Source organism: Anopheles moucheti, chromosome 3 (genome assembly GCF_943734755.1).
Source record: "Anopheles moucheti chromosome 3, idAnoMoucSN_F20_07, whole genome shotgun sequence".
Taxonomy (NCBI): Eukaryota; Metazoa; Arthropoda; class Insecta; order Diptera; family Culicidae; genus Anopheles; species Anopheles moucheti.
In genome coordinates, this window is record NC_069141.1 from 13,387,539 (window position 1) to 13,413,763 (window position 26,225).

Here is a 26,225-nt window from a genome sequence, read left to right on the forward strand (position 1 = left end):
CGAAACGAAAGCGAATTCGCCTAGGTTTCGCTGTTCGAGCGATCGTCCGGCGAGAAACGAAATAGATCGCGAACGGTGCAAAGAACTGGTGCGCGAAATACCGACGCGTACACACGTCGTTTCGTCGACGAACGAAGCCGTTCCGAAGGTGGGCGCGCCGTTGGCACACCCGTACGTTGTGAGCGCGCGCGCGCGCGCTAATCCGGTGCGGAACCTGCAACAGGACAGAGCCTCAGCCTGCGAGCGAGCACGGAGTGCAGTAACGATAGTGTACCCAGCCGCGTCCGGTTCCGCGGAGGAAACTCCTGCGTGAAGTGCCCGAAAGGTCACGTACGGGAAGACCCTATCGCACCCCCCTCCCACCCCACCCGATGTCCGGTCGGTGAAACCGTGGTGTGAAGGTGCTGAAGAAGCCTGTGCAGGAAGCACCTCTTACCGAATCCGTATGCCGCGGTAAAGGCGTACCGATCGTTTACGTTTTGTGTTTAGTGTTGTTTTTGTTCGTTATATTACCGTACCCGGTCACGTCATGTTACGACGCGGTGCTAGTGGGTGGTGGATGTCGGTAGCCCTGCTGATGGTGCTTACCGGCCGGACTACCGTGGTGGCCCAGTGCCCCTGGCAGCGAGAGGTACCCGATCTACAGAACTCGTGCTTATGTGCCTACAACCTCGGACAGGAACTGTCCGTTCAATGTGATCAAGTGAGTTACTGGTGATCTCCTGCAGTATAATTACACATACCCTAAAACCATCGTACCACTGTTTTGCTCTCCCATTCTAGGTTGATTTTCCTGTGCTAGTGGAAGCCTTAGACAAGTATGCGCGTGCGACACCGCTAGATCTGCTGTACGTGAACAACTCGACGATCGAGCAACTCGACGGCAGCCTGTTCGTCAATCTGAAGCTGCACAATGTGCAGCTGAGCAGCTGCAAGATGCGACGAATCGATGAAAAAGCATTCCTTGGGCAGGAGACCGTTCTGAAGAACCTGAATCTGCAGGATAACCTGCTGGATGAGGTGCCTATCCGCGCTCTCAAACCCCTGACCATCCTGAACCTGCTCGATCTCTCGAAGAATCGTCTGCACAGCGTGCCGAACGATGCGTTCGTTGGATTGCGCAAACTTTCCACCCTGAAACTGTCCGATAACAACGTCACACTGGCACCGTTTGCCTTCCGCGGGCTGGAGGCAAGTCTGAAGAACCTTAACCTGAAAGGCACCAAGCAGAAGCGCGTTCCGGAGGCGGTTCGGGGTTTGAGAACGCTCGCCTTTCTCGATCTCTCGCAGAACGGCATCCGGGAGTTGCCGGGTGGTGCGGGTGTGAAGTCGTTCGATGGATTGGACGCACTAACTGCGCTCAATCTCGAACGGAATCTCATCCAGAGTCTGGGCGAGACGGCATTTTCGGGCGTTCGGAAGACGCTCAGTTCGTTGAGTTTGCTGAATAACTTGCTCGCCGAGTTCCCGGTTGGGGCGATCCATTCGTTGCGCGAGCTGCGCGTGCTAGACATCGGTTTCAACCTGCTCACCGCCTTGCCGGAGACGGCGTTCCGTGGCAACCCGGCCGTAACGCTGCTAGCCCTCGATGGTAATCCACTACCGACAGTGCCAGAGAAAGCGTTAGCGCATCTGAACCGAACACTTCGAGGTCTGTCGCTCGGAGGACGCTTCCTGCACTGCGACTGCAAGTTGCGCTGGGTAGCCGAATGGATCCGAAATGGGGATTTACAGGTCAGTTTCACGCGCCTCAGCTTCACGATGAATACATCTCTATAATCCTCAACCTACTCTGAATCGTTACAGGTGACATCGCGCGAACGTAATCCACAGTTCTGTGGCTCTCCTAATCGTTTTCGAGAGCGTGGATTTTACTCCATCCAACCGGAAGAGCTAACCTGTCCAGAGTCGGAAGTAGCTCTCGAAGGTCCGGTCGGTTTGGTTGAGTCACTATTACCCAAAACGACGACGGTGCGTACCACAACGGCATCTTCCACCATGACCACACTGCTAACACAATCGACCACACTCGGTGCGACAACCAACGTCACGATTGTTGCCACCTCACCCTCCTCCACAACAACGCCGCAAGGTGCTTCGACGAACGCAGAAACACAGTCTTCCAACGGCACTACCGCACAAAGCAGTACCACACCGACTACAACGACACCGGCGACAACGAAACCCTTGACGACTGCTCCAGCGGCTGCTGCAACTACTACCACGACCTCCAAGACACCGGCCACAAAGAACTGGCGAACGAACGGAAGTAGCAACAACTCGCCTCCCCACAAACAGAGGCCTCCACTCGTGCTTGGTTTTCCACCTCAGCGAGGTACCCAGATAGATGACTCGAAGGAAGTTCAGGTGAAGAACGCTTTCAGGTAAGACACACAACAGCAAGACACTGGACCATATCAGCATTGTTTCACATATCCACCTATCCCTCCAGTTCTCGCCAGGATAACTCGGTCATCATCCAGTGGGACTCGGATACGGCCAACATCCTGGGCTTCCGTGTAGTCTATCGTCTGTTTGGTGATAAGAGCTTCAAGCAGGGCCCTCCGTTAGAGGCAAGCGAGCGCGAGTTCAAGATCAAGAACGTACCGTCGGCGGAGTGCATCATCGTGTGCGTGGTGTCACTCGAGGAGATCAATGTAACGCCCGACACCGTGCCTTACACTCAGTGCCGGGAAGTGCGTACCGTGGCCTCGCCAGCCTCAAACATGGACAAAATCACGATCGCTGCCAGTGCTGCCATCTGTGGCACGATCATCGTGGCGGTGATCGTCTTCATTGCCGCCAGCAGGTAGGAATGCGAGGACACTGGGCAGGAGGGTGACTCTGACTAAACTTTAGGTGTCTTCAAAGTATCCTTCCGTAACTCGCTAACTATCAACGCTAAAGTTTAGTATGAAAGCCTTCCACCTCGTCTATTGCAATCTGTTAATTCCATCCCCTGCAATGATCCGGCATTCCACTCTAAAACTCATACGAAAACCCAACAACTTCACGCACTCATGCACATCCGCTTTTCTCCGCATCTGCACCATTGGTTTTTTTTCTTTCTCTTTCTTTTTTCTCACCTTGCACAATCGGTTCAACCAATACACCCACCACCCACCCCAACCCAACCAAATGCACACACCCACCTACCCTTCACGATCGTCGTGTGGCATCGACCGTTTGTCTACAACGCCAGGATTCTTTTCAGAAGACGCTCGAAGAAGCTGCAGTCATTGTCGCAACAGAAGAGCGCACTGCCCATCGCCGGCCTGCCGGTTAACTGCTGTGGTCCAACGCCCAGCCCGAACGGACCGCTAGGCTCGCTGGCCACGCTATCCGCGTTCAACTCGCACAAGGTAAAGAAAAGCATATTTGGCAACCGTAACAAACTAACGATCACCAAGCTGTGAGCGGAAAAAAAGGGAAGGTTCTGCGCGTGTTCCGGACCTTGGTGTTTTTTTTTAGCAGTAGTTTAGGCGCAGTAGATATAGACATGGTAGCTAGTAAACTAGTAGTGCTTTAGTACTAATGCAACGATTAACCCTAAAACCGCGAGCTACCGACACCGGTTGGGTCTGCAAAACGTCAAGTATACGATAATGTACTCGCCATAATACTCGAACAAGGCATTTGCCCATGTCGGAAAATTCATCCCACCGTACCGTACACACACACTCCCGACAGACCGTTCCGTTCCGATACCGAAGCCCGCGTGCGTTCGGCCTATTGATTATTATTACATGATTTTTAAGCTGAGATGGAAAAGCGCGAGGCATTTCTGGAATCCTTTCAAGTCACAAATGCAATATTTAGAGACGGATGTATCCGAGATTTTGCACAGTAACAACAATTCTGCCGAGGTCATTCTCAACCCTCACACTTGTGTGTCAGCTGAGGATGCTCTGTAGAGAATCGATTTAATCTTGAAGTTCAAGTGCAATAAAGTGTAAAAGATGCTACATCTACCAATACCTATTCAACTTTAACTTGAAAGGAATCTAAAAATGGCTTCCACTTTCTCGCTTACACTCGAAAATCTTAAATTGAATTGCTTCAATCTTGTCTCATATCACTGAATTGAACAACGAAAGTTTAGCAACATCGACGCTCGCAACATGTCTAAAGCGGAACCGGAGTTAGACATCACATCAGGAAGCTACCAATGATGTTGCTATCGGTTGCATTTGGGAGTAGAAAGAAAAACTGAGCAAAACAAACCAAATAGAAGAAATGAAGCTGGAAAATAAACCAAAAACAAATAAAACAAGAACACGTTTCAAATCAATACCGATACCTCTACCTCGTGCACTTCACGTGGCAAAGCGAGCGTGATGTCTGTCATGCTTCAAAAACGCATGAAAAGAAAGCTTGCATCAGCAACTTCAACACTCTAGCGCTCAAAATCGTCCACTTCGTACACAATGTACAGCAAAAGTAAAATAGTAAAAAACATTAAATTGTATTGCGCAGTGTTTGCGCAGAGAGCTATACGTGCCAGCTGGCGTTGTCGAAACAAGTGATGCGGTGGGATTGGGGGTGATATGAATTTCCAACCCCGTTTTTTCACTCATTCTGCATTGAGGCCTGCTCGAGCATGCAAAAACCATAAGCATGGATGGTTCAAATAGTTCACCTTTCACGCAACTTTTAACTGACAACAATTAATTCTACATTGCATTGCGAGGAATTACTCTCGACAGTCTGTCTGGTTTGCTGCCGGTTGGAAAAGAGGAAAAAAAGCAACGGAAAAATGCCTTCCTCAGTGCATTGGATTAGCATGCCAAAGCGAAATGACGGATCATACGCTTCAAAAAAAAAAGGAAGGGAACATTTTCCACACGGAAAACTTTCCCCTGTTGGCGCACAGTTCCGAAACCCCAAACCCGGAAGCGAATCCTTTCGGAGTGTCCAAAAAATGTGGTCACCGACAAACGAACTCGAACGCTTCTGCTGGACACTTTTCAAACCCCTTTTTTGGCTGCATTTTAATTTTCTGTCCCCGGTACGTTTCTACCGCTTCTCTAAAACGCGTCTGTCCAAGCGTTTAAAGTTAGTGTGATTGTGCAATGAAATTAGTGTGGGTGTGTGACGGTTCCTTCCATGGTGCCGGATGGTTGAAGGAAAGCAACACACCACAGCCGACGAGAACCGCCATCGGTTTAGCGGCGTTGGTATTGAAAGCATTGGAACAAAAAAAAAAGTGTCTTCCACAACGTCAAAGTTTAGTAACAAGCGAACCGGTGTGCATTGCAGAGCAAATGAATATAAACTGCACGTTGCATCTTCGCCCGGTCCGGCTGTAACTTTCAAACGATAATAAATGTGATTAAAACTGACACATACACTGCGCGGTCGGCATGAGCCCAACACCGTCCCCGGGCCGGGGACACAACTTTCAACCCTACCAACTTCGACTTCGGGTCGTGTATTAGCTCCGGCTACGGATAGGATCCGTTTTCAGTTCGCGGACGTGACTCCTTGGGATCTTCCAACGATACCCCGGCCGCCCCCAAAAGCCCAATGTAAGCACACGGAACCCCAGCATCATGTTTATGAGCAAACTTTTCTCACTTTCCGACCTCCACACACACACACACACTGGTTGCACAGTGAGTGCAATTGTGCATTCCTAGCCCAGCGCTAGTGGGTAATGAAATTTTAAAACCCTCGCTTTCGGCCGTTCCCTTTTCATCCACCATTCCAAAACCCCAACCGAGCCAACGGAGAGTGTGCAACAAACATCAATCACACTTCTCGCATTACGACTCCATTATTTGAGTTTAAGGCAAACTTTGCCCGCTAAACAAACTCGAGAATGTTCGGATGACAATTAAAGGATTACCAGTCAACGGATGAAAGCAGGAGAGAACAGTGTGGCAACGAGCAACTTTGTTTTATAATTAGTGTTGTGTTGAAATTAACAAAAAAGTCTTGTGAACTTGTTTTTAGTTTTGATTCCAATCCATTCCATTTTTTCCTCAAAAAATTGATAAAAGTAGTAAGAAATTATGATAAAAAATAGTTCAATTATTAGGTTTAAATTCTTGCTTGCATTTTTGGGATTTGTAAGTCCAATTAAAATGACAACCGCATTTGGCATGCTCCATTGTGAAATGTATTTGAACAATCGATCGATCTACCAAATATGATCTTCAGCGCTTTTGAATTGCGAAAGTCTAGAAGGAATTTCATCAAATTATTTTTTATTTAAATGATTTTTTATTAAAATTCAAGGTAGTTCAACTTTCAAGTTCGATAAATTATTTGAAAAAATGTTTCTTCAGCGACGAGAAACGCTGTTGACATTTGAAACTTACTCATAAGACTCCGGATCTTTCAAACTTATCTCTACGATGTCAATGCCAATAATAGCACGATGTCGTAACAAGAATAACCCACACATTGTCAATCGGTTGAATGATTTTATCACCGAATTAGTGGGCAAAATTTATACTTTCCACAATCTCCCACTTTGAGCAGGGAAAAAAGCGCAGATTCAACCGATATTACGGGCAACACCAAACACGTGTTCCACTTTCACGTGCACAGGAAACGCAGGAAAGATCCACGATGGAAGAAAGCGATTTTCGTGCGATTTTACTTTTCCCTTTCGGTGTTTACGCGCGAAGGAGAAGCATTTTTTTTACACTCTAATTATTATTCTAATTCAATGGTACACCTATCTCGCCCAGGGTGGCGCGATTGCATCGGTCCGGGGCTGCAATGTTCCATTAATTTCAATGCAATGTTTAATTCCCTCCCCTTTTCGCGCCCGGTAACACATCGGAATGCATAACAAGCTACTCTCCATGGCATGGTATGGCGCCTGTAAGCGCCGGAGAAAGAAAAAAAACCCCAAACTACCAACCGCACACTCTAGCAGCGCTTATCATGTTTATCGCATTTAATAATCCGGAAAAACTGGGCCACACGACACCGGGCATCGGGGGGGGGGGGGGGTGTAGTAGCATGAAACGTCCTCACACCGATGCTCATTTTCGTTTTCCCGTATTTTTTGCCCCCTTCTTATTTTACTTGCATTTCTGTGTGGTTTTTCTTCCATTTTTCGCCCCATAATTCTACGCTGAACGCGTTGGAGCTTTTGCAGTAGGAAACGGTAGAGGAGCGAGGAAAGCTATCTGTCCGGATGAGGATGCACTGGCGATGCAACCTGCAGCCGTGTGACTGGTGGAAGAGATGATTGTTTCCTTCTTGCTTTGGACACAATAAACGCTGATTGCAATTGGCAGCTCGTTGGGAACAAAGTGACCATAGTTGATGGTGATGGTGTAGGTGGTGGTGATGGGTAATAGCTATAATGATTTCCACGGCGCTGGTGAGGAACAGGACCGCAGTGGGTCATGTGCAACGGAAAAGGATTGTAATGACAATCGCTGACAAACAACGATCTTTATGAACGTGACGATGAGGCTAACAACGTTGGTGGTGGTGTTAACATATAAAAAAAAAGAATGTAAATTGATGGAACCGGCTCCTTCCTTATGCTCATGCTGATAATGTTCTTCTGCTGCTTCTTTCCCCATGGCTGTGCAATTGTGGCGTGCAGCAGGACTGGGACCAGGTGTCGGCATACAGTGGCCGCTCGATACCGCGACCACGCATCTACCCGATGGAGAACCAAGCCATCCCGGACGATCTGCGCAGCCACGTGTCCCACTTTTCGGCCGTCGGAGGCGGTGGTGGTGGTGGCCCCAAGGTAGGCAAGGCACGCTCGATCGCGGATGGACAGTCGCACCACAGCTTCTCGAATCACTCCCAGCGAGGATACCTCGGGTCGGCATTCCCCAGCAATCTGGTTAATTCGCGACCAGGTAAGTGAGAATGGTTTCGCTCGCAAAATTTGAGTGCATCAGAATGTGAATAGAAATCTATTTGGGTTTTGCAGAACTAAGACAGTCCAGACAGTCGCTGGCTGCCGCGTCCGAGCGTATGTCACGAGCGTCGTATGCGGGTTCGATCGTACACGGACCGGCCCATAGCATCGCGTCCAGCACGAGACGCACAAGGCCCAGGTCCCGATCGCGCGATCAGCTGAGTGCAGCGCACATTCACACCCATCAACATCGCCCTGGTAGTCGGTAAGTGAAGGGATAGAACATCATCCACTGCTCCTGGAACGATGCTGCATGGAGGAGTTCCGATTGTATCTACCATTCATTAACTATGGAGTTCCTTCGAAATGGATATTAGTCTACAATAGTTGTCTCAATTATTAGCTGATAGAATTCAGTTACCAAGTGCTACAATATAGAATTAGTCGACCAATATAGGATTGAAGTTCCTGGAGGTCGTCAGAGATTGTATCCACGATCATAACGAATACCGAGAGCTGCTTAGCATTGCAAGATAGCCTTTGGAAACGATGTTTATGGGATATTCCTTGATAAATGTCACCATATTTTCAAAGAAGTCAAAGAGAATCAACGAAATGAAAATGTCCATTGTCTTCTGAGCACACGGAACACACAAAAATTTGGGATACGTTGAGATCTATTGGACTGACCCAACCTTGGCCCATTCTTGGTATAATGGAGATTGCTGGAGATGAGAATAATACACTGATAAAGATTGAAGACTTACCACAAAATGGCAACCTTCGTAAGTTTCCTGAGATGTGATCTACACAATTTAGACAAAAATATTCTTCAAATACTCTGATGCTAAAACGAAGGTTGCAAATTATTGCAAGAATTGCTAGAATTAATTTTGACAATGGCCTTTGCAGAGGTTTTTTCCCAACTGGCGAAATACCTCGAGGCAGGTCATCAATGCACTGTACTTGAAGATTTTATAAACGTAAAATTTTGGAAAAATTTGTTACGTTCAATGACTCCAATCGTAAAGTCAATTTTTGTTTTGTAAATTTAACTTACCACATCCGACAGCATTTCCCAAGCCAAGAATGCATGACACCAATCCTCTCCCTTTGCCAATATCAAGTGATCTTAACATCAAACTCTCCGTCAATTGACGACTTCCTTTAGAGAGTTCTTAACGTTAATGCTGTTTCCCATCGCATCTTCTTCAATCCACAGCTACTCCACTGCCGGGTCGACGCACACGCTCAACAACTATTGCGACACGTCCGACAACTGGACCGATCATGACATGGACATCTATATGGCGCGCAACCCGACGGCACGCAACGGCGGTATGGTGCCCTTATGAGACCGGCTGCTCGTTTCCTGATACGGCGATCCCGCACACGATTACGGCGAAGTTTTCTGACAGCGACTACCCGCCGACGGTCCGGTTGTATCCTCCACAACGGACAACCGTCGGCCGACCACAGCGATAATCGTACCGTGCGATCCGTCTAGCACGGAGGCACCGCCCGAGTACAGCGAAATCAACGAACACGAAACGATCCCACTGGCAACGATCCGGTGCGGCGACTATGGCGGATCGGTGCACCGTCGCATGCCACCACCATCATCACAGCAACCGCATCTGAAGACGCGTGACTGTCGGCCCAATACACCACCGCTCGCGAGCCTGCTAGTGTCACCGAGTGGTCCCGGTTACGTCGAGTTGGAAAATTACTGCAATCGGCTGAAGGAGAACCTACAGTACTGAGCTACCAGATTCAAAAGAGGAGGAGGGACAGGGAACCATCCGTGGTTCCATGGCCGTTAATTTATCATTCTTTTTTCCACCAACCCAATCGTTTGAAGAGTGGTGGCCAGAATTAGTTGCCAGCAGCGGGTGGCACTGGGAAATCCCCAAGGGATTAAGGGCGGAGTTAGGCAACGTTAGGCAATAAATAATATTCTTGTAAAACAAGCCGAACCCGTTTGCGCACAGCAAATGGACAGGATGAAACACTATTAAACAGCAGTAATAGTGCACAATTTCAATGACCAGTTATGAGTATAAGTATGGGTAGGAATCGCAAAAAAAAAACGAACAGTAGTGATTTAGACAATTAGTCATTAAGAAGCAGAAACGCGCAGAACACAACAAATGTGAGCCTTTTTTGTGTGTGTGTGTGGGGGTGAAGATAGCCTAAAATCGTAAACCATTTCTAAACGAATCAATAACGCACGACTGATGTCACAAGCGCAGAATCAAACGTACCGGAAATGGTTGGTTCTCACGCCTGGGAACGCGTAGTTAAGATTTCAAAACCCCGCAGAGGACATAAACATACACACCCCTTTGCACACATATCAACCCAGTTTCGAGGGAAGTTTATAGGGGGGGGAAGGGGAGGGAAAGCGGACAGTCCCTGCGTAACAGGCGGGCAGTGTTAATAGAAAGCATACAGCGATTACGATTCATCCCAAAAACCAACGGAACGGTGTAGGATACGAAGGATATCTAGGATGATGCAATAACCTGTGCTTTGGTGCATACAAAAACATTCGGAGCAAAGCGGGCTTTCACAAATATGTTACTCACCTTCACCTTCATCATCTTCCCCTGTGGATGTCCTTCGTGCTTCTTGCTGGGCGTCGGACGACAAACCACAGCCCGCCCCGCGAAAGTGCAGGTGAGATGTAACCGCATCCTGTAAATAATCATCTCCACCATCACTTTTGTGGGCATGTTTTGTTTGCAATCGTGCCCTTTTACGTTTTGTGTTTTTTGCTTGTGTTTCGTTCTATTTATTTTGCTACATCCTGAGATTAGAATTCTTCTCACCTTTTTCACTTCTATCGCATTTAACATTCAGTTCCAGTTTCGAACATTTTCATCATAGCTTCTAACACAGCGAACGTTTCACAAAATCAAAGGACCAAAAACCAACGTGTATATCCGTAACGGCCAACGCATATAACGCTATAAGGGCATATAATGATTATTTGACAATTCTTCATCGATTGAAATAACCCAACGGATGGAACTGAGTTGAGTGGTCGAGCGGATGTAAACAACACTTTCGACAAACATTGAAGCAATAGTAAACAAATTTCATTAACTTAATTATTAATGCGTTTGGAGCTTGTCAAACACAGCAAAAACAAAAATCAAACCAAGAGAGAGCCCGGAACGGAAATTTTGTGTTCACTGCCAACATCAATCGTACCCCAGCTGGTTGACCATCGTTGGGATATTTTAATTATAGTTCATTAATAGTTGAGTGCACTTCTCTCGTCGCGTTTGTTGTCGTTAATCTATTCTAACAAAGCAAACCTTCCTTCGATATGCATCCGATCGAGATATATATATATATATATATATATATAAATCCCTAAAAAAGGTGTATGCAGTTGTTAAGTTTGTCGGTAAACTCGTAACCGTAATATTCATACATTACAGCTCTAGTGGTAGCTGACGTCGTCTATTTGCTAATGTGCAACACACCTAAGTTTAACATTTGATAGTTAACAAAGCGTAACGATAAAGATAACACCGATTCTAGCGTAGCGTTAGGGCACTAAGATGTAAGGTACGACCAAAACGTATGATGTTCTGTTTGTCCGTTTGTGTTTGTCGGTTAGAGATGCAATTCATTCTAGAGCAGTGCAATTTGATCGAATGTCGATTAGTAGCGATAGCAAACAAACAAACAAAAGATACACAGATTGATATAATAATTGTAACCAGTAACATCAAAACAAAGGTCTAAACATGGGATTTAAAATTGCGGGATTGGATATGGGGGTAATAGGGCCGTGGGAATTAATGGTTTAATCATAAGGTGTACATAAAAACCGATACACATGGTACGTTAAGCAGGTCGTACGCAATAGTTAACCGTGGTGTCCCGACCTACTCAATGTTGTTTTGTCGTCGTCTATGTGAAAAAAAACAAACGGTACGCATCGATTTAGCCAAAAAACCAAAAGAACGATAACATAATTCGGTTTCAAAACAAGTTTAGTGCAAGCAAAATGGAAGAATTCGCCACACAATACATCAATTAGGGTAGAGAGCAACAACAAAAAAATCACATCCGTACACCAAATATGATAGGCAGGAAGGCGCACACCTAATATACGAAGGGTTTAGCTATGAAGAAATTGAACCGGTAACATATTTTTACATAAACCCCAATGCTATTGTAGAACGCAATCAAAGTGCAATCCTTGCGATATACCGCGGACGCACACACGGACACACGGAAGATTGGTATCTATTTTTGTACGTAAACACAGCAGAAAACCACTGGAAAAAATACTCAGCATCCGCGTAGATAACCAAGTGTGGCGCCAACCCTTTGCATAGTGGTGGCGCTACGCAAGCAAATGGTAGCCTTATTTCATTCAATTCGCGCACTTGCATAGGTAGACTAGGCGTTACGACTAGGCGTCAAATTACGATAAGGATAAAACACACACAACCCACACACATTATATACATACTATGCCTTGCAAGTGCAGGTCAGGTCAATTGATTGCTTTTTGCGTGATGTATTAAAAAACAATTCCGTACTGTAAGAGAGGCGGCCGCACGTGATCGTGCGCGGTGTGACTATGATACTGAACCAAGTAGTAAGTATGTATTGTAGAACTCGTTACTAGTTTGAATCGATCTTTTTTCTCCCATTTCTCCGTTGGAAACTGATGTCAGGTTTTCCGTTGTCGGTACGTCCCGAACAGCCCCGTCCCTTCTTATAAACCTCCCCCGTTTTTACACGTCACCTCCATTTCCATCTCATCCCTCATCATCCGATACGAAAACTTGACATTACATGAAGACGGGAAAAAAAAACAGAACACAGTTGAAAGTTAACATAAACTAAAAGACAAACGAAGATGTTGTAAAGTGAGCGTTACGTCGTACACGTGGTACGTGTACAGCTGCAATAAGTGCATCCATCGCTAGGTAAGTGGTAAGGTATCGAACGGTATCGTTAATAGTAAAAAAAAAATAGCCTCCTCCAGGTTTTTTCGTGTAGTAATCGAACGATTTAACTGTTAAACATCTTCCCTATATCCCCGAACTACGTCACGGCGGAATAAACCAAGTGCAATGAAAGTGGTCTACGTGGACTGGCGCGAGCGTGTCGGCGAGACGAGACGAGTTAATGCGAATAATATTTATACAATATACACCTAGAACCATATATCTAAAACAATGCGACAACAACGCTATGAATTTCCCCCAAAACGCAAATTAAACCGCAAACACAATTCCCCAAAAACACTGGGAACGCATTAAACACAGCTGTATATAACAATAATCAAATGAATAAAGATCAGTTTAAAAAAAAAACAACTCTGTTTCGAGAACCTCATAAACTATAAACCTTGTTTACTGAATCAACTACCATGGTTTATCCTTAAGTTATGTTATTTGGACAGTCTCAGTAGTAAGAAAGTAAGTAGGTTGTACGGTGTCTCTCAAACGACATGGCCAGCTCATCGAAGCTTGGTTAGTCTATTACTATAGTGAGTTAATTGTACTGCTCGAAGACAGGCGCCGCTACCATCATGCTACCGGACCGTCCCAAGTGATTAGCGGAGTGATCACCTATCTATACATTACTTCTGAGGAAGCAGGCATCAGGATGGCTTGAAGTTGATGAAGTTAGTCATTGTCATGTTTATCGAGTCTGGCTATATTTTATCAAGCGATAAGTAAGGGATCATTGCTTCGTACATAACGGACTTAAAATCCATATAGAAATGGTAAGATCTCCAAGATCTACCACATAATGAAGATCTTGTGATGAATCAATCTAGTAGTCCATCGCTAGTAGTCCAGTAGACATCGCTAGCAACATCATTTACGATGATGTTCCAAACGAGAAATGGGTAATACGTCCACCTTCAATATCCCTTTCCCTTATGTCCTTAAGTTTTATTCATATTCCTTCCCCGTACTTACCCAGGAATTTGAATGCAGCGTTCCACACGATACCGCATTTCCTGTGCAAATTCGGCCCACAGCTGTGCCACCGCTCGTTTCCCTCCGAAGCACACATTACACAGTGCAAGCAGTGTCGCCAACCGATGCACCAACGAATCTGGATTTGCCGACTTGATGCGCATCGGATCGAACTCGGCCGGTCCGGTTACGGACGCTGCGTACGGCCAGCGTGCTTCCTTTTGTGCGTCCGGGAACAGATAGTACAGCATGTCCTTCAGTTGTTCATCGCTCAGTGGACCATCCAGCTTGGCCGGGGCATTCTTCGGGGCTCCAATCCGTCCCGGCAGAACGGCAGAAAGTCGTGGAATTTTCGATTCCGTGAGCAGATCGAGCGGATTGCTACCCTCGATCGTAAGCAAATCCAGCGGATTGCCACCGAAAGCAAGTTCGCCGAAGTATTCGGTTAGGGCACGGCGCGAGTCAGAGATCTGTAGATATTCCTGCAGACAGTCGGCCAGATAGCAGACGGGTGTGTCCTCAAACTGTGCACGAAGGCTCCACAGAGGTGCCGTCAATGGATCAAAGTCGGAGTAGGTTTGCGAGTCGACGACCACGTTGTCCGCTACCTGTGGCCAGGTGCAGTGTACAGTCAGCTCAGATATTGGATCGACGGATACACCGAACGGGAGTGACACAACACTGTTTGGCCAGTGCTCCGTGAAAGGAATGCTCCTATCACTAATATACGCCCCGGACAGAAAACGCGCCAACTGATAGGTGAACCGAACAGAAACGACAACGGGATCAACGTAGGCCACACCAATCTTTCCCTTAAACACCTCCAGCAACCCGGACAGATATTTGCAGGTCGGTGGCGTCAAGTGCAAATGCACGATATCGAACGACATCCGCACGGGACCGGATTCACACACGCCCAGATACACGTGCTGTACCTTGTCCATGGCCTGCACAAACACCGGCACATCGCAACTACTTTCGGCGACCGCAATGTGCACCGAGCTCATCAGGATACGGATTTGACTTTCGTTCGAGATCGATTTCTTCACCGGCGTCACTATCACGAACTCACGCAATCCATACCATTGCGCAAGTGGATGTAGCTTCTGATCATCGTCACTATCAGACCGCTGTCCGTACGCAACACAGTAATCATTCTCGATCGACATTAAATCTTCGAACGTTTGACATCCGGTAACGGGTTCCGCTGATTCCGCGACTACCGCTTCTGGATCAAGCACTGCCCGGTAATGTACCACCTGCAGCTCAACATCCGCAAACTTGATCGTTTCACGCGCCACACTCCAACTGCAACATGCCAGTTCATGGTGGCCTAGCTTCCGGAAGGCACTTTGACCAAACGAAAGCTTCCACTCGTGAAAAATTTCTTCCAGCCGTGCGTTGAACAGCTCCCAGTCGGAGGCTGTCGTGAAGTCTTGCTGGAAGAACTCCGTATCATCCACTTCTTCGTTCAACATGTCCGCGAAGATTTATTCGAAGATAGTATCGAAGATAAAGAAACTCGCGAAGAAAGACGCGGAAATAGGTAAATCACTTTCACTTATCGCAAGTCACGGAAAACACATGGGAAAACCAATCGAAACTAAAAACATAAACAAACTTGCTGTCAGCTGTCAGCTGTCAAAGTTGCCAGCTGTAAGCAGTTGGAGTTGGTTTGCAATGGTGTGCGTGAAATGTACCTTTTCGGAAATCAGCTGTTCCCTTGTTTATCTGTTATTTAATGTTTAAATTGCTGTACGAATCGGAATTTTATATAGTCTTCTGTTTTATTCGTTTTATTCATTAGAAGTCGATGCACAGCTTCTCTTCCATTTTTCACACTTTCTTGCCATTTATTTTCGCCAGCTTGTTTCGTGCGATCTTGTCGAAGAACAGCAATCCGGCCGCACGTTCAACCGTCTCCGGTGGTACCTGGAACATGGTCAGTGGTGTTCCATCGTCTATTTTCTGATTTGGCAGTACGTAAGATTCCATCTCCAATCGACCATCGGCCGTTTCCATGACAATGACCTTATAGAAATGTGTCGGTACAGCAACGTTGTTTGATCCGATCACCTGATACTTTACGTACAATTTTCCATCATCTTCTCGTCGTGGTAAATACAATGGTCCCGTGCAGCAGTACACGCTCGGGTACTGCTTTGTCAGTTTCCTCACGTAGCTTTCCAGATGATTCCATTTATCACGATTGAATCCTACACCTACCTGAAAAGCATAAGAAAGTTGATTAAGCTTTGTTCAGATGAGTATTAAGATGACTCTTCACTAACCTGCGGTGCCATATTTGTCAAGTAGAACGTTTGATCGCAATGCTTTTGGTCCATCCGATGATTTCCTGCTGCTGCTAGATGGCCTCGGTCAAATCCGGATCCCTTGTAGTCTGTGTTTAGAGAGCGGAAGAATGGGTGAATGCTATCGTCCGCTTTAAAGTCACTCTTCGCTCGATCGACTCCATCATTGCGCTTCACCGTCTCCGGTGTTAGATGCTCAAACACCCAGTGTGCAACACGTGTTCTTCTATCGTACGAAAGCACATAATCGTCAAACGAACGGACGTTATCCAAACCAGGAAATCCATATTTCATTATCTGACCAACACGGCTCACGTTTACCAGAGCTGATGGTTTGCTTTCCGCAGGAATGGGAGTTGCTGCAGACACGGTGCCAAAGATGGGCAGTCCAGGTTTCGAGCAGAACAATTCATCCACCTTGCCGGTGTTTACATAATCAGCGGTTCGAATCGGTTTTCGTCGTTCAAGATACGTTCCAGTAAGGTATCCACCGAAACCAACAGACGACAGCACCAACAACCGGGACATCACGTTCCTGGAACCCATATTCTTAAGCTAAACTATGTACATTAAATTAAACACGACGCTAAAACTATTGCACTGGAAGAAACACTCACAAAGCTCGCATGCCAACATGTAGAAATCATAACAAACCCACAGTACCTAGGGGTAAGAATGTCGCTCATTTCGAGCATTCTGTCAAAATGCTGTCAGTGAAATCTTGACAGCTGTAGCTCACAGCAACAACAAACATCCATTGCCGGTGCAATATTTTGTTGTTGCGCGTAGAAAACAGTTACGCGAAGTGTTTTAATTTAGCAAATTAAGTGCGAAGCATCTCCCTACAATGTTAAGGCACAAAGTGTATCCTTTCTTAAATGCTGCAGTGACTTTCCCACTCGGTTATGGGAAAACTTGCTTTCGCAAAGCTAATCCTAGTGATAGGTTAATGGTGAATCAGTATTGTGCTTTGAGTGCGGTAAGTATTTCATCATTCAACGTTATCTTACGTAGATACGCTATTTGTATTCAATGTGCATACCAAACATTATCTTTTTAGCGCTGCCTCTCAAATGGACACCAAAGATGTGATTTTAATACATCAACAACTCCAAACCAACTAAAAGAACTGAAATCACATTCGTCCCAACATTCACCTTCGATGATTGCCACAAGTATTAACCAGTTTACAACGCGTTCTCATAACTGTGGGGAATTGGGGCTATCGCACGTGGGACAAGAAGTCACTCTATGTGGATGGCTCGAGTTTTTCCGAATGAATAAATTCTTCACTCTACGCGATGGTTACGGAACCGTACAAGCTCTTATACCTGAAGATGTGTGCCACAAATTCAACTTGGATGCATTGGCGTTCGAATCAATACTACGTGTAACAGGAACAGTTCAACCTCGCCCGGATGGCCAAGCAAACAGAACAATACCGACAGGAGAGATTGAAATTCATGTGAGCGGATTAGAGGTATTAAATGAGGCAAAAAAACGACTACCAATCCATGTAAAGGATCATAACCGTGCGAAAGAAAACCTTCGACTAGAATACCGATATATCGATCTGCGGAATCGAGACCTTCAACATAATCTACGCGTTCGGTCACAGGTGATCATGAAGATGCGCGAATGCATGATTAACAATTATGGGTTTGTAGAGGTCGAAACTCCGACGCTGTTTCGTAGAACGCCCGGGGTGAGCTACAGCATATGAGATCTTGAATAATGGATAAGCATTACTCAAACAAAACATATTTCTTACAGGGAGCACAAGAGTTTGTCGTACCATCACGGAAACCGGGTCATTTTTACTCGCTCGTACAAAGCCCTCAACAGTTCAAACAGATGCTGATGGTTGGAGCGATCGATCGTTACTTTCAGATTGCACGCTGCTACCGTGACGAATCGACCCGACCCGATCGACAGCCTGAATTCACTCAGCTCGATATCGAGCTATCCTTCACCGATCGTGATAAGGTGATAGAGTTGATCGAACAAGTGCTGATGAAATCATGGCCTTACGGTGACAATCCCATTCGGGGTCCTTTCCCGCGTATGACATTAGCTGAGGCGATGGAACGCTTTGGCAGCGACAAACCAGACACAAGGTTCGGTTACGAATTGCAAAATATAACCAAGCTGCTGGGAACTGCATTGACAGCACCGGCTGGTGTGCGACAGACAGATTTTAGAGCGTACGGAATCCTAATTCGTGCGGAGCAGTCTCAAAACTTACCTTCGACGTTGAAGAAATCACTCGAAGAAATAGCTAAAAAGAGCAATTTCTGCAAATTTACTCAAAGTAAAATCACACCAGATTGGAGTGCTGGACCGATAGTGCGATTGCTTGGAAAGGAATCTGCCGAATCGTTGTGCGAGCAATTGTCTTTGCAATCGGATGATCTGTTGCTTCTTGGCTGGGGAAAACAAACCTATGTTGTAAGTTACTATAAAGCATTTCCTCCTTATTTGTCCTTCATTTAATAACATTTCTGTTTTCTTCATTCTAGCAAAACATGATGGGAAGGATACGTTTGGCTGTCTATGAGGCACTGGAAAAGGGGAATCTTGTGCCAATACGCCAATCACACGCGCATAACTTTCTCTGGGTGGTAGATTTCCCCATGTTCAGCGAGAACGAAGAAACAGGCCAGGTTGAAAGCACCCATCATCCATTCACGGCACCACACCCGGAAGATGCTGCTGCGTTTAACGCGGACTTGAATGATAACATCTACAACATTCGCTCACTGGCGTACGATCTGGTGTGGAACGGTGTTGAGATCGGCGGAGGATCAATCCGCATACACAACAGTCAGCTGCAGCGAACGGTACTAAAGGATGTGCTGAAGATCGAACACGCTCATCTGCATCATTTGCTCGATGCGCTCGAAAGTGGTGCACCGCCTCACGGTGGCTTCGCGATCGGGCTCGATCGTTACGTCGCATTGCTGTGCAATGCTGCGTCAATTCGTGAGGTGATTGCATTTCCAAAGAGCCTCGACGGTAAAGATCCCCTATCGAAAGCACCCGTCCCTATAAGTGACGAGGAGAAGCGTATCTATCACATCAAGATTGTTGAATGAGATGGATGGTTCAATAGTCAAAAAGGTTTGCAATAAAAGTCAGACTCACAGTCATTATTCGGTTCTCAGTTTTGTTCGCGCACAGGACAGAAGAAAACAAAACACAATTTTATTATAAAAAAGGACAAAAGAAACAAAAGAAAATTGTAACAAGATACATTCCTGAATGTCTACAAATGGCCAGTCTGTGAATGGAGGTGATGTGATGTGTTTGGAATGTGATCCTTCTATTTTTTTTTTTGGCACCACGGTTCTACACCAGCACATCGTTGTAGTTGGTAATGACGTAGTCGTGGTAGTACATCATGATGGCCAACGGTTGTCCAAGGATAATCGAAGCCCACACGAGCATATTACCCCACCGAGGCCCGTAGTTCGTTTCCATATACTTGGCGATGAATGATAGCGGTATCTGCGCCATCATGCCGGTGAAGGCCCACACCTTAAACGTTTTCAGTGGCACGCTGACGAGATACTCGTGAAAGAAGGCACTGAAGAAGAACACGATCACCGAAGCGGCTACCTTGGAGTAGCCTAACTCCACCACCGGTATGTACAGATGGCGAACGCACCATCTAAAGAGCGGGAGAGATAAGAGACCAGGATCATTGCCAAGGGTAACTATTGATGAAAAGTCATATTCATTCATAATGAATCTTTTGGGAAAAGTCATTTGAATAATGATTCAACTCTAAAAAGATCTATGAATCTCTCATGATCTCCATTCTGTTAGATTCAGAGCGATTCGATTTAAAGATTCAATAATCCGAATCAGATATAGTGCTTATTATACTGACTTATGCACGGGCATGTTCCAGGTGCGCCAGAACGTGTCAATATTGTTCGCGTTCCACCAGTCGCTGTAGAAATTACGATCCGCAAAGTGTAGCAGCTCACCCATCAGGTTCAGGAAGGAATGGAACGTCAGGTAGAAGAAGCACAACCACATCAGATGGTTTGGAATCTGCACGCAAACAAAAAGGTGTCAATTAGCTTCGAAACTGAGTCGACCGTCGTTCGTAAAACCAAGGGTTTTTTTTTTCGCTTACGGCAAGCTTCAGCAGTCGTTCGGCCGTTTTGGTGAGATCCATGTTGGAAAACGGTACGAGCGAGTTACGCACCGACGGGATCATCCACTGCTGGAACAATCCCATCACGATGTGGATACCGATCACCACCTCCAGCATGCGCTTGATGAGGAACCGCTTCCGGATCCGGTTCGTCTTGGGGAAGTTGAGCTCGTAGCAGAGCGTGGGTGCTAGCAGGAAGTAGAACAAATCGACCGGATGCAGATTGTCCGGGTAGTGTACCAACGACGGTACTTTGTCCTTATCGTTGCAATAACCGGTCGCGCTACCGTTCGCGGTGCGTTCCGCTTCCTGATCTCGTCCATTTTCTGTGCGGAAATTAGTGCAATGTAAGATGGTGTCCTGTGTATTGAAGCTGCGTGCCTCAAGGGGCGTTACTTACGCAACTGAGCTATCGTAATGCTTTGTCGTCGACCGGAACGACTGTGTCGGTGCAGTTTCTTCTCCGTGCGACACCACAAATTCACCTGAACGTAGCTCCAAAGCTTCAGAAACAGTATGCAATAGATGAAACATACCGTCATAGCTCCCACTGTGGCAAAGACGAGAAAACATGAGCTGATTACAACCGCTAATTGCAGCATGACGCACTAGTTCTAAAAGTTCAAGGTCAACACCTTGGCGGGGTCGCATTGTTACAGCCCACTACTCGGTCGGGAATTAAGTTGTTGCACAAGCGGCAATTAAAATCGTTCCATTCACACCGCAAACCCGCTCAGCGCTTAGCAATGGCAGTGGTTGGCGTGACGCTTACCTAAGCTAAATATATGTCCCTTCACGTGTATCACAACCATCGGGATCAGCACCAGCACGATGATGTTGATGATGTGTACAGCCATTCCGGCACTTTCGGGTATGATGTCGCTCGCTAGCGATCGTTCCATCATCAGGCAGATCATCACCGGAACTAGCGCGTCTGTTTGTGAAAGGATTACGTGACGGTTACATTAGAAGAATTAAGCCACGCACAACAACCATACCGTCTCGATACTTACAGCTCACGAGCAGCAGCGAGGGATAACCTTCACCTTCACCCTTCCCGGTGAGTACCGTAAACCACTGTACCGGATCAACGCGTATACCGTATCTGACGAGATCGAACACAACCGTTAAGAAATGAACATAATCGGGTGGCATCAGTGCCAGTACGTACTTGATAAAGTTTTCTAGCACCAACCGAATGCCTCCCATCGTGAGCAACAGAAAACCCCAATTGACTAGACCGGTGAAGTTGTCGAAACCGGAGCTCCAGGAGAACAGCGAATCTCGTGGTCGGTGGCATCTGCAAAAACAAAACAGGTTAGAATTTCCAAGAAAACTTTACATGGTGACAAAGGGCCATTAGGGCTATTAGAGGGCATGTTCCATTTCGTTCCTGTGTCCGGTGGGAAACATGCTTGGTTATGCTTTCTTGGAAGGCCACAGTAAAACAGTTTGAATTTTGAGGAATATGTGTCCCGAATTGTCTCAAGGGGCAGTGGAATGGAAGGCCCTTATACCGTCTTTAAATTGTAGCAATCATCTTACATGGTGTAATTAATTAACGAGTCGTTTAATTGCGTGTGCAGTTTGGTCGATCATTCATGGCTATCGATCGGATCTGACGTATCATTGCCAAAGTCTGGGTAGTTCCTGCGTTACGTGCATGATCACGTAAACCGCACAAATTAGTTATACAAACACATCTGCCTGGTGATAACGGGGTGAACTCCCTTGACCCAGTGAACAAATCCTATGCGGGGCGGATAGATCTGACCCGTTACCTCGAGAGTGCAAACCACCGACAATGAAAGGTCAGCAGAACAGCATGAGACAGCGAATTCGCTTCCAGCGTCTTTGCTGGCTTCCAAAGTTCAAGCTACATGTTCGCAGAAGCTGCGTATTTGTCGCATAGCACAAGACAAAACCAGAGCATGAATCACATCTGAATCTCCCAGAACACGAGCCGGGTTGCTTCCCGTTCTGCCGCGTGCACAGTTGTTTACTCACGGTTTATCCGGTTGTGATTTGCGCTGTTCCGATTCCTTTTTGGTAATCTCTTCTGCCCGGGTAACACTTTGCGTTCGCCGGTACCGGACCTTGTTTTCCTCCCCGGCTGCATGTGTTTCGCCCGACATGTCTGTTGGCTATGGTGTGGGCTGGGTGTGTCTTTGGTGCGGTCTCGATTTACAGGGTAGTTACGACGCAACTTGCGCCTCGTGCAGATGGAAACGCTGGAAAAGAAATGACAGAACTCGTTGGTAACTAGCTGGCTGGGTGGTTGATAACACGGATATTAGAGGCATTTTAAAGGCATTTCTTATCGTAGAGGCACTCATAAAACTCGGCAGCAGTGCGCCGTGTGGTCGTACGTCGATATCGAGGGATTAGCAATGATGGCGTAGGCGCTTTGCTCTTATCATGCTGACTTTAAATTTATCCTTATTATCGCATCGAACGCTTAGCTAGAGGTGATCGGTTCTCTTGAGAACTCCATTTTTATAAGGCGTTTTCGTAATTTCCCATCAAAATCGGATGTTAGAGTGTAAATTCTAAGACGTGGGTTCATCGTAACTCATCTGAGCTAATCAAATCTAAGACTCTGAATGACTTTTTAAACGGGATCTCTATTTTACAGATCTAAAGCAAGAGTTCAATGAGTCTCCAGAGTTTCTTGTATTCTCGAAACATTCACGAATCCTTCACGAGATTCATTTACTCTCCAAAATCTCATAACTGTACTGATTTTCTTCAGCAATTCAAATTTGTACGCATCTTCTTTCTTCTTAAATGATTCCTTAAGCGCAACACTGTAGTAAACCATTATAAAGGACGGTATTTTCAAATGATATTCCACGACCTATCCGCCACATATCATTGTCTTCTCAAACAACTGTCTCGCGATGATAAGCAAACCAAACAAGTCGCCGGCGAATGATGTTGTTGATGACGATTAAATGGGGTCATCGAGATTGCTAAAATGCATTGCAAATATGCATCGTGCAGTAGAGATCGTTCCTGCTTCATTCCCTCCATCTCCAAGTGAAACCAACGCTCAAGAACTAGAGCAAAGGGTATTGAACTTAAGAAAAGAGTCTGCTGTACTGTCACAACTTGCCAATTGCAGTCGATGTTAATGTATTCTACTAGCAGGGATGTTGGCTGGTTTGTTGGTGGATGGATTGCTTCTAACGCTGTGTGCAGGCACGCCATGCACGTGTGGCGACGACTGTGAACTTGACCCACGCCACAGTGACACCCCCAGCGGGGAAAAGCACGTCAATGTGGCAACTAACACGCTATGATGCAACGGATCGTACGCGTTATTTAACCGACAATTGCCATCCAGTGCGCGGTGGTCTCCATTATCTTAATCTCATAATTCAATTGTTTCCCGTTGCCGGGTATCAGCAGAAGAACTGCGAACTGCTGGAATATGCATCTGGTGTGATGCAACTACTGGCCCGTAACGCACGTGGTGTGATATTCTTCGAGAATTTGTTACAAGACACAATTTCATCACCAAAAACTTGAAGCAAAACTAGGAACGGTTGTTTTTTTTTTTTCATTCTCTCGATCGTTTGCCTTCCATTTTCGTTTCCGCAGACGATCAACCTTGGCGCACTTATGACAGTGTACACCTTTAGCCTTCTCCCGCCTGCCTCATGTGTACCGGTTGCACTTGTTAATTATCGTATCGGCCGTACCACACCTGGACTCGTCGCACACCGGTTAAACGCACACACGTGGTCCAAGGCTAAGCACACAAACACACACACACACAGGCCATGCTGGCCAAAAACAGGTTTTCTCATCCGTTTAGGCCATACTTACGATCTCTGTGTACAAACAAAACAATAATGTGGCCGCTACCGGACACTTGTACTTAAAGCTGATGAGGGATATGTACCGAATTTGGTCGCTTTTTTCGAATGTTCCAGCACATGTGTTTTAAGCGAACGTATCGTGAAATACGCAGGAACCAGAAGCAACGCACGCCATCATGGGACGCGGGAATGTTATTGACCCTTTTGGTTTTTTTAACATGATAAGAAGAATCGCTTTTGGAAAGCGCGCAGAAAATTGCGCACAAATATTTCCTTTGCTGCTTATATAAGGGGGCACCGTTTGGCGGGCTACGAGTTGCACATGTTTCTGTTTAATCGCTATTCCAGACTCTACACCGGAAGTCTTCGATACGCGTACCTTCACGACCCGACGAAGATGCTTCCAAAGTTCACTAAATACGGTGTTTTTTGTTGCTACGTTTAAGTCGTTCACGTCGTGCGTCTGCGGACTGCTGCACCGTTCTGCATCCAGTGCAACACTGAGTGTTTCCACCAATGAATCGATCTCGTTATTCCGGCATTCTACCTCGACGACCCTCGCTTTATCAGCTGGTCGCGATCAAGGAACAGGCACGGGCAACACACGCTAATGCCGAACAAAACGCTAAGCAACGAGACGCTGCTTGTCTCGCGCAACAAATCTTATCAGCAAACGTACGAGGCACCCCGGAAAGGGATGGCCCTAAGGTTGAAGTCACAACACACACACACACATACAGAAAAACAAAACAAGAGCTCCGCAAACCAAAATAAACGCCGAAAAACAGCCGTGATGCCGGTACTCGGGCACGCACATTTGGCCGGACCGAGACATGGAAACCCTCCCGCGTATGATTGTGTACCTTTTTCACAGTAACACACGCACACTGTAACAGTCGCGGAACAGCAGTTAAGGAACTTGAGCTTCTTTTACTGATTAAATTTGAAGCGATCAGTGCACATTATTATCACATGCAGGCGTTCCATGCGACGCGCCTTGTAGAACCGAACTGCGTGCCCCGCGAGAACGCGTGTCATTCGAACGCGGTTCAATGTGAATGTTCGTGATGGTGGGGAGAACACACTATGGGGCCGGCACGGCGACTAGCTGTTCGGGTGCACATGGCTCTACTAAACGTGGACCAATGTCCATAATTCCCTGAACTTTATGCAGTATTGGGACCTAACTACTCTTAAAATATTTATAAGATAGCTTACAATAATAATTAACTTATACAACTACCTTAATCAACTTATTGACCTGTGGATCGTAGATATCGCTAGTGTAATTTACAGAACAGAGCGTGCTGCTGGAATATGCTTCCAATAATCTCTTGTTGAACAGAACAAATTCCAATTCCCTTCTTGATGCCATTCTATAATGATATGCCTCAATTTACTTAGATACTTCTAAAACCTATGAAAGCTTCTTTTCTCATAATCTTGTACATCACTGTAAACTCCCATTTTGCGCGTAATGCTTTCGGCGGCTCGTACACGCCAATAGCAAGCAGGTGCCACCAGGAGCAGGGTGAAGGGTTTTTGTTGTTAATCGGATATAACCCTGGTTCCACCAACACAATTGTTGCGCTACGGCTACTTGGCGCCTTCACAACTACTTTCCATACTTGCCACCATGATTACGACACAGCCCGGGAGATACGATGGGGTGTCAGTTGTTCGTTCAGAGCTCCATGTGCCTGGTGCGATGGAAATAGCACGTAGCCTAGGTGTTTAAATAGGCCGTTTTTTGGCGATGACATACACGTGCCTTTGGAAATAGAAAATGCCAAAAGCTTGATTTAGAAAAACAAGATTAGTTTGAAGTGAAGAATGTGAACTTACATGAATTGGTCGTTAGTCGAATTCCAGGTTGGTTGAACTAGCTCATATTCAGGATATTACATAGCCGCCGTCATTCTAAAACGGCAATTGCAAAAGTGCACTCCCTCAATGTACTCAGGTTTTTGGTTGCAGGAGACAAACGCCTATTGTTGAATAATTGTGTTAGACAAGCATTCGACCGCTAATTTCTTTTAAAAAATAATAAAACGACTGTAGTAATTCGTGAACATCACTTGTAAATTCTGTAACTTTCGTACAACTTGCCACAATTGCACA

The 26,225-nt window shown here is 46.1% G+C and overlaps 5 protein-coding genes across 7 annotated transcripts in view; 2 read left to right on the plus strand and 3 right to left on the minus strand.

Annotated features, from left to right (window-relative positions):
• LOC128300453 (rab3 GTPase-activating protein catalytic subunit) overlaps window positions 1-15,281 on the minus strand; it is a 114,681-nt gene extending 99,400 nt beyond the window's left edge. Inside the window, exon 1 of the mRNA XM_053036513.1 lies at window positions 13,804-15,281. Coding sequence (XP_052892473.1) covers window positions 13,804-15,281 — 1,478 coding nt within the window. The remainder of the gene's footprint in view (window positions 1-13,803) is intronic.
• Window positions 530-9,237, plus strand: LOC128300546 (leucine-rich repeat and fibronectin type-III domain-containing protein 3). The gene is made up of 8 exons (XM_053036646.1): window positions 530-703; window positions 784-1,734; window positions 1,807-2,384; window positions 2,453-2,809; window positions 3,203-3,362; window positions 7,574-7,838; window positions 7,913-8,105; window positions 9,063-9,237. Exons 1-8 carry the CDS (start codon window positions 530-532, stop codon window positions 9,193-9,195), a joined length of 2,811 nt encoding a protein of 936 aa, XP_052892606.1. The 3' UTR covers window positions 9,196-9,237.
• A 308-nt stretch (window positions 15,282-15,589) lies between the features above and the next one.
• On the minus strand, window positions 15,590-16,702 carry LOC128302548 (endonuclease G, mitochondrial). Its single transcript, XM_053039397.1, has 2 exons — window positions 16,095-16,702; window positions 15,590-16,029 (listed from the first exon to the last, which is right to left on the minus strand). Exons 1-2 carry the CDS (start codon window positions 16,659-16,661, stop codon window positions 15,640-15,642), a joined length of 957 nt encoding a protein of 318 aa, XP_052895357.1. The 5' UTR covers window positions 16,662-16,702; the 3' UTR covers window positions 15,590-15,639.
• A 260-nt stretch (window positions 16,703-16,962) lies between these two features.
• Window positions 16,963-19,210, plus strand: LOC128303501 (aspartate--tRNA ligase, mitochondrial). The gene is made up of 4 exons (XM_053040477.1): window positions 16,963-17,094; window positions 17,176-17,820; window positions 17,889-18,563; window positions 18,635-19,210. The coding sequence occupies exons 1-4, from the start codon at window positions 16,963-16,965 to the stop codon at window positions 19,208-19,210; spliced, it is 2,028 nt and encodes a 675-aa protein (XP_052896437.1).
• A 60-nt stretch (window positions 19,211-19,270) lies between these two features.
• Window positions 19,271-25,107, minus strand: LOC128302055 (diacylglycerol O-acyltransferase 1). Of its 3 annotated transcripts, XM_053038772.1 has the most exons (9): window positions 24,484-24,836; window positions 22,288-22,511; window positions 21,452-21,580; window positions 21,294-21,385; window positions 21,053-21,214; window positions 20,681-20,830; window positions 20,260-20,606; window positions 20,008-20,174; window positions 19,271-19,785 (listed from the first exon to the last, which is right to left on the minus strand). In XM_053038772.1, exons 2-9 carry the CDS (start codon window positions 22,413-22,415, stop codon window positions 19,464-19,466), a joined length of 1,497 nt encoding a protein of 498 aa, XP_052894732.1. In that variant the 5' UTR covers window positions 22,416-22,511; window positions 24,484-24,836; the 3' UTR covers window positions 19,271-19,463. The 3 variants fall into 3 exon arrangements, with proteins under 3 accessions (XP_052894732.1, XP_052894731.1, XP_052894730.1); XM_053038771.1 differs by lacking the exon at window positions 24,484-24,836 and adding an exon at window positions 24,968-25,107 and having other exon boundaries at window positions 21,294-21,580; XM_053038770.1 differs by having other exon boundaries at window positions 21,294-21,580; window positions 24,484-24,841.
• Between the last annotated feature and the right edge of the window lie 1,118 nt (window positions 25,108-26,225).

What these genes read in the sequence shown, in the direction of transcription:
- LOC128302055 (XM_053038771.1), bottom strand. Translation starts at nt 22,415, where the DNA reads ATGTCGGGCGAAACACATGCAGCCGGGGAGGAAAACAAGGTCCGGTAC. An exon ending in AACGACTGCTGAAGCTTGCC is followed by an intron (nt 20,175 to 20,259) that starts GTAAGCGAAAAA and finishes GTTTGCGTGCAG; the next exon opens with ATTCCAAACCATCTGATGTG. An exon ending in TGGAACATGCCCGTGCATAA is followed by an intron (nt 19,786 to 20,007) that starts GTCAGTATAATA and finishes CCCGCTCTTTAG; the next exon opens with ATGGTGCGTTCGCCATCTGT.
- LOC128302548 (XM_053039397.1), bottom strand. Translation starts at nt 16,661, where the DNA reads ATGGGTTCCAGGAACGTGATGTCCCGGTTGTTGGTGCTGTCGTCTGTT. An exon ending in TGACAAATATGGCACCGCAG is followed by an intron (nt 16,030 to 16,094) that starts GTTAGTGAAGAG and finishes TATGCTTTTCAG; the next exon opens with GTAGGTGTAGGATTCAATCG.
- LOC128300546 (XM_053036646.1), top strand. Translation starts at nt 530, where the DNA reads ATGTTACGACGCGGTGCTAGTGGGTGGTGGATGTCGGTAGCCCTGCTG. An exon ending in TGTCCGTTCAATGTGATCAA is followed by an intron (nt 704 to 783) that starts GTGAGTTACTGG and finishes CTCCCATTCTAG; the next exon opens with GTTGATTTTCCTGTGCTAGT. An exon ending in CAGGTGAAGAACGCTTTCAG is followed by an intron (nt 2,385 to 2,452) that starts GTAAGACACACA and finishes CTATCCCTCCAG; the next exon opens with TTCTCGCCAGGATAACTCGG.
- LOC128303501 (XM_053040477.1), top strand. Translation starts at nt 16,963, where the DNA reads ATGTTAAGGCACAAAGTGTATCCTTTCTTAAATGCTGCAGTGACTTTC. An exon ending in AGTATTGTGCTTTGAGTGCG is followed by an intron (nt 17,095 to 17,175) that starts GTAAGTATTTCA and finishes TTATCTTTTTAG; the next exon opens with CGCTGCCTCTCAAATGGACA. An exon ending in GGGGAAAACAAACCTATGTT is followed by an intron (nt 18,564 to 18,634) that starts GTAAGTTACTAT and finishes TCTTCATTCTAG; the next exon opens with CAAAACATGATGGGAAGGAT.